General features: G+C 34.1%; 1 protein-coding gene across 4 annotated transcripts; it reads left to right on the top strand.

Moving 5' to 3' along the window:
- Positions 1–626: 626 nt before the first annotated feature.
- LOC114319977 (protein CYTOSOLIC ABA RECEPTOR KINASE 6) lies at positions 627–7,655 on the top strand. Of its 4 annotated transcripts, none has more exons than XM_028267061.2 (9): positions 630–951; positions 1,290–1,323; positions 2,851–3,025; positions 4,456–4,706; positions 4,841–4,967; positions 5,067–5,340; positions 6,675–6,807; positions 6,924–7,010; positions 7,129–7,655. In XM_028267061.2, the coding sequence occupies exons 3-9, from the start codon at positions 2,932–2,934 to the stop codon at positions 7,246–7,248; spliced, it is 1,086 nt and encodes a 361-aa protein (XP_028122862.2). In that variant the 5' UTR covers positions 630–951; positions 1,290–1,323; positions 2,851–2,931; the 3' UTR covers positions 7,249–7,655. The 4 variants fall into 4 exon arrangements, with proteins under 4 accessions (XP_028122861.2, XP_028122862.2, XP_028122863.2 ...); XM_028267063.2 differs by having other exon boundaries at positions 677–951; positions 2,890–3,025; XM_028267060.2 differs by lacking the exon at positions 1,290–1,323 and having other exon boundaries at positions 627–951.
- The last annotated feature ends 2,833 nt before the right edge of the window (positions 7,656–10,488 follow it).

Genomic DNA, 10,488 nt, shown 5'->3' with positions numbered 1-10,488 from the left:
AGGACAGTAAATGAAGTTTGAAAATATTTTATTTTAATAATTTTGGATTTTTAATGAGTTAAATATGAATTGAATTATAATAGTTTAATTTTTTATAGTACATATAAATTTAAAAAAATTCTTACACAAAATTATATAAATTTTTACAAATTTACATAAATAATTTTATAAAAAATACGTAAATTAAATACAAATTCTCTATAAAAAAAACCACAGGGTCCCAATGTAAATTAAATATAAAAAGAATAAAGAAAAAGAAAAGGGTAAATTATAAATACATTTCTTGAGATTTACTTAAAATACGAATTGTCCCATATAGTTTAGAAAATTACAAATATCTCCTTATTAGAATTTTTTATTTAGTAGAATTAATTAAAAAAGTGAAATTTCTAACTGTTCACTTATACAATACTAAAATTATTTGAATTATTAATTAAAATAAAATTTTAATATTATTAAAAATTATTAATTAACTTGATAATTTATTAATAAAAAGATCTATTTATTACAAAATTAAAAATCTTAAGAAACATAATATAATTTTTAAAATTATGAAAAATAATTCATAATTTAAATAATTCAGAGGTTTTGTAATTTAGCAAAAAGAAACAAAGCTTGAAAAAACCGTCAACAAGAAGCATCTTTTGTATTCCCAAACAAAAAACGCATCGTTGGCCCCCCTCGCTTTTTTGACGGCTAGACAATGAAATTCCCCACCGTCTCCCCCAACCCCACTCACTCTCTCTCCCCTCCTCGATCTGTCTTTCTAGTGAGAGAAACTATGCACATATATATAGCGAAAGAGGAGAGAGAAAGCTAGAGATTTCTCTTTCAAAAACTCTCTCTCTCTCTTGTTCGTTGCCTCCCTGTCTGCTCACCTCTCTCTCTCTCTCCATTTTTACACAATTCGATCTTCCAAACCCTAAAATAAGAAGAGAGAGAAACGACCAGGTAATCCTTTTTCATTGCCTATTCTTGATATATGCATGTATATATTATTGTCTATCTGTCATTCAATATTAGGGCTTTTTATTTCTTTTTTATCCCATTCACTTTTTGGGTATTCTGTTTTATCAATTGCTCTCTCGTATTTTCTTTAGATCTTTTCATTACTTTTAGGACTCAGCACCCTCAATTCGTCTGTTGATTTTGCTTGTTTGATTGCCAATTTTTGTCACTGAAATTGTGTAGAGAGACATTATTGTTATCTTTTTGTTTCTGGGTTTGTTTTATCTTTTTGATTTTAACGTTCTGAGACCTTGAATCTGTCTGTTTCTGATGGATAACAGCTATCTTCGTGATGATCTAGTTGTAGGAACTGATGTGAGTCTCTCTTATTTTTTTCGTTAATTTCTTTAATTCTTTGAACTATGGGTCTCTTTTTGTCTTTGTGATTTAAAAAAATAAAAAAAAATCTTTAACTGTTTGAATTATTGGTCTCTTTGATGTACTTGTGAATTTCTTTAATTCTTGAACTATAATATGAATTCCATGAATTTCATTTGAACAATTTTGTAAATTTGATGAATTTCATTTCACGTGTGTATTGCTAAGGAAATTTTATATAAGACAAGGGAAGACATATTTTGTTGAAATTCCTTCCCTGCTTTGCTGGGTTTGCCTTCATTTTTTGTTTAACATTGCTTTGGCAACATTACATTATATTTTATACACGTGTGTGTATACATAATGTATACAATACATAAGCAGATACATTATGTTCTAGCATATTAAGTGCTTGCAAATGCATTTATTGTGGTATTTTTCTGCAAGTTAACATGTAAGTCTATATTCGCATTGTAGGCTTGCTGTTTGCATATGGTTCAAACCACCTGGATATTGGATAGATAATTAGGGTTGCAACTCCTGACAGGTTTGTCAGGTTGCGTTAAGGGTCTAGCTAAGGTCAGTTTGCCGTGTAGAGCGATTTTCCCAAGCTCAGCTGAGCGTCACAGTCCAAACTGGCATACCCAGGTCTCAGTCTGAGGTTGATCCCGAGACCAAGCTTATCTCAGAGCTCGAGTTAGGCTTGGGTTGTCCCAAACACAACATGAAAAAACTATCTCATTTTGAGCGTTGAGTTATCTGTTATCCTAAACTAATGTATTGCACTTTTTGAAAATATAAGAGAATATATATATATATATATATCACAAAAAAATTACAAACATGAAACATAATAAGAAAATTAGTTTGAGTTTTATGTACTAAGCATGGGAATTGTTTGGATATATGTTGTTCGCCATTGCCATCCCATTGTTGAACACCACAAGCTTTTTTATATTGATGTATGATTTAATCTAATGTGGGAAATAATGAGTATTTTTATGTGTATAGTTCATTTTATTATATATCTAATAATTATAGTTATATATTAACAATAGAATTCACATTTGCTTGAGTTGGGAGAAGCCCCTGCGCAAGCCAAAACAGAATTTCATTTGGGTTGGCAGATCTTAGCTCAAGCTTGGACTAAATTTGAAATTATTTTGCTCAAGCCTGGACTAAATTTGAAATTATATTGCTCAAGCCTTAAAATTTTGTGGGCTGGACTTGGGCCTGCCTGAGTTGCTCCCCTAGATAAGGTAGACAATGGAGTCTTCGAAGCCAATAGAAACCCCTCCAGTTTTAGATTTGTTTTTTTGTTGGTCATAGCTCATTTGCTAGCCTGTTATTGTAAATTTTGTTCTAGAAGAAAGTAAAATGATTTTAGAAATTTGTTTTGAATTTTTTTGATGTGTGCAAAGCGAAGATATTGTTAAATTTTACTAGTCCATGACTTTGGTGTGCATGACTTAGATATTTTGATGCCCCATTTTCAATTCTACATATTTGACTCTAATTACACAGGCACATGCGTCTCCTCCTGGTTATTTTGTTCGTCTGCAGAAAACAAGTTCTGACGATCTTTATTTGAGAAAGAAAGCAAGGATGCGTAGGTGGTTGTGTTGCACTTGTCAAGTAGAAGAGTCCTACCCGTCAACTGACAATGAGCCTTTCAAAAGCCCAAGAAACCATGTAGATGGTATGTTAGATTGACTGTGATTCTTATTTAATGTTGTCTATGAAATAAGTTGTTTCTAGTTAATCAGTAGTGTCTTCTTTTATATAAGCGTGCAATTTTTTTGAAGATGTAATGATCGATAAAGCTGGTTTGTTTGTAGTTTGTAGGTTTAATGATTTGGTTAATTTGAGATTTCTTGATGATTCTGTTGATGTGACAACCATAATGGCGTTTCGTTTTCTTTAAACTGTAATTACATTTTGAAGTATTTGGATGTTGGATGGCATGATGGTTAACAGGAAACTCATTCTTTAAAATACAGCAGCATGTCCTCAATAAGGTCATTTATGTTCATGGATTTGCAGGGGTGGAATTGTTGGGCGACTAAGGACAAAGAAGAATATGGAGTGCTTCAATATAATGTTTATGTTGTTTTTATGCCCTCATATGCTCTTTATATCACCGAATGGGTAACAAATGCAAAGGGTCTTTTGTAGGGATTGTGGGTTTTTGAGGTCACTCTATGCTTGAACGCACTTGTTCGTGTGTGCATGAGCAGTCTATGCTTTTGTTTTTTGATTTCAATGTATATCTTGAAATTACTTATGAAAAAATGCCACCTGCTGCAAATTCTTTCACCTTTAGATGAATTCCAAGCTTGTTGACAATATCTTTGTCACTGAAGTTCGTTGTATTGCTGAAATTTTGTTTCCTTGGGGGAATTCACTAAAATGAGAAGCTTATGTTTAAATTGTAATATGAAATGCTTCTCATAAGAGATTTTCAGAACTGATAACACAGATTTAGGAACCGATTTTCAAGATAGCAAAGGTTGTAAAGTGCAGCAGATCTTTATTTATATATTGTGTATAGTAAGCTTCTTGTTAAATTATTTTCGTTCAGATTCTATATGTATCTTCATGCAAATGTGATTTTATTAGTATTAATGATACAATTATTATTATTTGTTTTTTTGTGTGGATAAATTAGGTTAAACCTACTTGCAGTCTGCATTTCTATTATATTTTAGCTCTTCCACTTGTCTTTTGAAAAGAAATGGCTATATAAGGAGAGGGAGAGGGAGAGGGAGTCAGAGGAATGGATGGGAGAGCTGACATATTTATCAGAGAAAAAATGTTTTAGAGAGAGAGAGAGAGAGAGATTTGTTGAAAGCAGCGAAGGGATTAGGGGAAGGAAAAGTGCAGTACGAATTAGTTGTCTTATTGAATGGTGACTATGAATGCATTTCGTGCTAATTTTACATTTAAAATTAAATAAATCAAACTACCCCCAGTTTAATCTCCATTTGATGTTGCAAATTTTATATGGATTTATTTATTTTCTATCGCGGGGCTCTTATAGGCCTACCCTGCCATACCTTTGCTTTCATCAGATTAATTGTTTTTTTGAATTCTTTTGATGCTGTTACTTCTCCTGTTTGTACATTTTAGGGCAACTAAAAGGTCCAAAGGCAGCTCCTGTCAAAGCTGATGTTCAGAAGGCTGTACCACCTATTGAAGTGCCAGCACTATCCTTGGAAGAGCTGAAAGAAAAAACTGACAATTTTGGATCCAAGGCATTAATCGGTGAAGGATCCTATGGACGAGTGTATTATGCAAACTTAAATAATGGAAAAGCTGTTGCTGTTAAAAAGCTTGACGTTGCGGCTGAGCCTGAGTCAAATGTTGAGTTTTTGACTCAGGTGTGTGCACAATCTTTATGAAATTTTATTGTTTGATTTCCTTAGTTTCCTTGAGAATGTGATTCCTGCTTTTTTCATTAGTGATTTTTTTCCCCCATCCCTGTATCTGATTTTATTTGTTCTTTTCACTTTAGGTTTCCATGGTTTCAAGACTGAAACATGACAATCTTGTTGAGCTGCTTGGTTACTGTGTAGAAGGAAATCTCCGCGTGCTAGCATACGATTTTGCAACCATGGGATCTCTACACGACATCTTGCATGGTATGTGTAATCAATATGTTTTATGTTGACCGAGTAAGATTTCATTTAGATTCCTTATGTTAATGAGAAGCAATTTTTTGAATTATTTGCACTTCATAGGTAGAAAGGGAGTCCAAGGAGCGCAACCAGGCCCTGTTCTGGACTGGATGCAACGGGTGAGGATTGCTGTTGATGCTGCAAGGGGATTGGAGTATTTGCATGAGAAGGTTCAACCTTCTGTAATACACAGAGATATCAGATCTAGCAATGTGCTTTTATTTGAAGACTTCAAGGCCAAAATTGCAGATTTTAACCTCTCGAATCAGGCTCCTGACATGGCTGCTCGACTTCATTCTACTCGAGTTTTGGGAACGTTTGGTTATCATGCACCAGAGTAATACCTTTGAAACTCAATACTACGTAATTATATGGTTATTTTTATTTTAAGCTTGCATATGTGCATGGATCTATGTTTTGCTGTCTTGTTTGGTGGTTTTACTTTCATGGTGCATAATCTTACAAAGCCTAATGTTGTTAGTGGCCATCAGTTGGTTGACTCTTACTGATCCTGAGTTTGTTATAAACTCTGTTTTCATGATATTAGTGAACTTTTTTTTTTGGGTCCATTCTAGGAAGAGATAATTTGTGCATCAATGTTTTGTTGGATGATATTTGTGATTTTCATTTTTTGACAGTAAAACTATAAATGTACATTCAAGGAGTGTTTTGCTTCTAGTCTAAACTTCCCCTTCACAGGTTCTCATTTGCTCCTCTGCTTGTATCTGCCTATAATCTAAGCTACATCCATTAATGATTTCAACGTGGTATTTACATAATCCTGTCATACTCTCTGTGGGGCCTATTATGTGGCAGGATTTATTTGTATGGTTTTACTTATGGGTGTTGTCACTTGTCTTTAGCAATTTTGTCTGTCTTATTCAAGCCAAAAATGGTATTTTCGGTGGAAATTTTGGTTATTTGTTAAACTACCTTCTGCCTTTGCGAGCATAGTTTCAAGGATGTGTCAATGAAAATGGTATTGCACTTACTTTCTTCCTTTTGAATGAAGTGAATGGGTTATTTTGTGCAAAAATTGTTTCTGGATTTGTGAATGTCTGATTGTGTCGTAGATAGTTCTCTCTCTCTCTCTCTCTCAAGGTGAGTAGCAGTGCTTTAGGAATGTAGTTCCAGGAAATGACTTAATTTTGGGGGGACCTTTTTCTCACTCTGAAAAAGAACCTATTTTCTGCTCTACCAACAAGGATCACTGTAGTGGCTGTTTTAAGCTAGTTATACATATAGGGCATGTTTGATTGGGTGGATTAGAGCATGGGATTAGGATTATTAATCCGTGGGCCCAATTATCTCATGTTTGTTTTAACATTTTGGTTTAGGATTATTAATCCAATGGATAATTAATCCAACAAATTTGTAAGATTATTAGTAATGGGGTAGGGGTGGGATTATTAATCCAATGGATATTAATCCAATTGGATAGTGAATCCTACACTAATTTAATAGGATTATTAATACTTCACTATTAGTCTTTTGAATCAAACATGACCATAATGTCCTCAAAACAGAGATTATTATGGGGTCTTTGTGCCTGGTTATAGTCACTATATCTCCGAATTCTTGTCATATGCATAACGAAATTGAATCTATGTTTTCTCTGTTGTATTAGAGACGGATATTATAATTAATTTATTGTTGAAAAACCTCATGTAGATATGCGATGACTGGACAATTGACACAGAAGAGTGATGTGTATAGCTTTGGGGTGGTTCTGCTAGAGCTTCTGACTGGCCGCAAACCTGTTGACCATACCATGCCGCGTGGACAACAGTCTCTCGTTACTTGGGTGAATTTTTTTCTTTCACTTTTTTCTTTTGTTTTGGATTCTCTTTATTCTTAGGCTAGTAATTATTTTTAACATGAGAATATTGACTGCGATTAATACATTATTTTATGTTATAGGCCACTCCAAGACTGAGTGAAGACAAAGTCAAACAATGTGTAGATCCGAAGCTCAAGGGCGAGTATCCTCCAAAAGGAATTGCCAAGGTCTCTATCTCCCTCTCTCTCACGCACACGCACACGCACACGCACACGCACACGCACACGCAAATTCAGATGGAGTGGCTAACTATACATTTTTTTTTTAATTTTTTGGGTGATGCAGCTGGCAGCTGTGGCAGCATTATGCGTGCAGTACGAGGCTGAGTTCCGGCCAAATATGAGCATTGTTGTTAAGGCTCTCCAACCGCTTCTGAAGCCTCCTGCACCAGCTCCAGAGATATAAAAGCGAATAAATTCACTTCCTCATATTGGATTTCTGGTGTCTTCTTCACAGTTTGGTTTCATTTGTTGGCAAATTTCGTTCTGCACTGTATGCATATATATATTTTTTTAATTTTTAATTTTCTTTTAAAATTTTTTGGCATTTGGGATTGGATGGCGTAGGCTTGGATTGGCCGTGTTGTGCCTCTGGTTTGTTAAAACTGTTGTCGATTTCAGTTTGTAATTCTGGAGCGTTTGGGTTGTGCTGCGGATAAAATTTGCGAGGAGTATCTGTTTGGAGGTGTTACTTTTGGCTTTAACAATGAGTCTTGCAAATCCCTTTTCGCTGGTTCTCGAAGCCATGTTTGTTTGGAGTTAAAAAAAAGAAGAGTTTTTATTATATATATATGACATTCTTCTTTTGGATCAGCCATGGATGAGCCTGCAGGGATGGTTATTAAGCTATGTTCATTAACCCAATTTGAAATTAAAATGACAGAGGTTCATTGATTCCCCATTACATAGCCTGAATCTTTATTTTAGAAAAAATGATATTTGTCACTATATGAATATCACTGTCTTTTCAGCAGATTTCATGTGGTAGGAAACGTTACAAAATTTTTAGGTGAAATTGCATTTTAAATGAGTAACTCCAAAAATAGTTGTCTTTACCGAGGTTTGATTGAGAGACGTGTCTTTTGTTACAACTTTTATTTGCATTAGCACAAGTTCACTTACATTTTCATAATGGTGTAATTATTTGTAGTTCTCATTGAAATATAATTTCTTCTTTCAAAAAATTATAAAATTTAATATATTTTGGGAAGTTAGTTAAAAATTAATTTTTTGACTTTTTTTTGAAAAAATATGTGAAAAAGTAAATAGGTGATGTGATTTAAAAGAGATTAATGTATCGTTTGGGAACAACTTAAGCTTCGTTTAGTTTTAGATTTTTGGTTAAAAACATACAAAAAGATAAAATTGGCTATATAAATTAATAAGATAAAATATCACATCTAAATTATAATAATTACATTTTTTCTTTTACAAAAGTTAAAAAAGTTAAATCAAAAGAGACTAAAAAAATAGGCCAAAAAAGTTCTAACACAAAAACGTCAGCTAAAAATGTCAATGCCAAATAAAGAATTATTTTAATAATTTTTTAACTTTTTATAAAAAGATATATAGAAAAATAAAAAGAATGATTTAATAATTTATAATAACTTTTTAACTAAACTATCTAGTTGATAAACGAAATGTAAACATTAAAAAGTTCACTTTTAAACTCTTTTCAAAGTGAGATAAAATATAAAATCATGATTGAATACAAAAAAATAGCATGGATAGTATAAAGTCAAATATATACATTGCCCTCAGGCACCTCCCCTTAATAGCATTTAGTATAAAAGGCACCTCCCCTTAATAGCATTTAGTATAAAAGACAGTTTTACAAAAAAAAAATAAAAAATAAAAAAATAAAATAAAATAAAAAATCAGAAAATTCATTTTGATAATCAAACCATACACAATTTAAAGTTTTTATAAAAAAAAAAAATCCTACAATAATAATGCGCACATTTTTCATAATAAGGCCAAGTTTGGGATACGTAAAAAAAGTCAAAACGTTAAAAAGTTAACACTATTCATTAAAAGTCAACAATTACGGTTGCACAATTCCCAATTTTAATTTTTTTTTACAAATCAATTTTTACAATTTTTTATTACATATTTTTTTATGAAAAGTCAAAAAGTTAACTCAAACATCCATATTTTTTTTCTTAACTTTTTAGTCCAAAAAGACAAAAAAATACACTTATTTAGGACACCCAAACAACCCCTAAATTGGAAAGTTAGAGAGAGAAATGGGCCCTATTTCATTACTTTAGTGCAAGTCCATCAAGTTCAAGGGTTAATATATGTCCATTCTTATGTTCAATATTAAGAACCATAAATGCTGGCAAACATATTACATCATCGGCAGTGATAGGTAGCTCGAAACCGAGCGGCTCGAATTCAAAAACGGCCTCGTTTTTGAGATGAAGGTGAAGCAGAACCAGAAGTAGGGGAGGGAGGAAGAGGATGAGGAGGAGGGGAGGAGGAGGAAGGAGGAAGGAGGAGGGACTGGAGGGGGAGGAGGAGGAGGGACCCCAACATTTGCAGCTCGAAGCGGGGGCCGGGAGGCGGAGGTGAGGCAGAGTCGGTGATCGCTGGTGCTGCGACGATCGGCGGCAGCGAGGCGACGACGGTGGCGGTGGCGGTGGCGAGGCGAGCAGCGACGATCCTCTCTCTCTTTTTCTCCTCTGTTCTTCCTCCTCTGTTCTTCCTCTCTTCTCTCCCTCTTTCTCCTCTGCTTCTTCCTCCTCTCTTCTCTCCTTCTTTCGAGCCAATTCGAGCCATTGGATTCGAGCTATGGCTCATTTCCGTTACATCATATCTCACCTCTAGTTGAAAATCACTTTCAACAATCAATAAATTTATTTGACAGTGACAACAATCTATCTCATTTAGTAGTGATATTTTTAGTGGGATGAATCATTGTTGAAAGAATAAATCTAGGGCAAACTTCCCTTTATCTTGTAGTTTGGCGCGGTGTACGTTCACCACCTCTGTTATCTCTCTCTCTCTCCTCCCTCAAACCACCATCCATATCCATCACACCCAATTCCTGTAATACACATTACAGGAATTCATGTGTATATATATATATGTATGTATGTATGTACCTGCGAAATTGAATTGGGAGATGAAAAGGGCGATGAGTTTGGGAGAGGAGGGAGTGTCCTCTTACTCGCGATGTTTTGATAGTCCCCAAAGCTCTTACATTTATTAAAGCCCCGTTTTCAAAAACCAAAACCCAATTCCAATTTTCTTCTCTTTTGTGGCGCTGTGTAGAACCCAATTGAACTCAAGACATATACATAAATACATAGAGAGAGAGAGAGAGAGAGAGAGAGAGAGATAGTACCTTAACAGAAGGAGTTTAAAGCAGCCATTGATGTGAACAGAGAGAGAGAGAGAGTACTTCAATTCACTGCGATTCCCATTTCATCAAAAAGTTTCCTGGACATATTCAAACTCCCACAACCCAAACACCCTTTAATCATTGAATTCCAACATACTGTCATCAATGCTCACGGTTACGAAACGACATATAAACGGACGTTACCTGGAAGTGTTTTGATTTCCCAACTGGATTGCATAATCTACTGGAAGTGTTCGTTGAAATGTTTGAATGAATATACTTATTTCATTTTGATTTCCC

Source organism: Camellia sinensis, chromosome 6 (assembly GCF_055761805.1).
Source record: "Camellia sinensis isolate YWXY chromosome 6, ASM5576180v1, whole genome shotgun sequence".
Taxonomy (NCBI): domain Eukaryota; kingdom Viridiplantae; phylum Streptophyta; class Magnoliopsida; order Ericales; family Theaceae; genus Camellia; species Camellia sinensis.
The sequence above is the reverse complement of the archived record's forward strand: the minus strand, read 5'-3'. Positions and strand labels throughout refer to the sequence as shown.

Bases quoted from the DNA above. Each gene is read 5' to 3' on its own strand.
- LOC114319977 (XM_028267060.2), top strand. From the start codon at position 2,932: ATGCGTAGGTGGTTGTGTTGCACTTGTCAAGTAGAAGAGTCCTACCCG. The intron at 4,968-5,066 runs GTATGTGTAATC...TGCACTTCATAG, and splicing joins TCTACACGACATCTTGCATG to GTAGAAAGGGAGTCCAAGGA. The intron at 7,011-7,128 runs GTCTCTATCTCC...TGGGTGATGCAG, and splicing joins CTCCAAAAGGAATTGCCAAG to CTGGCAGCTGTGGCAGCATT.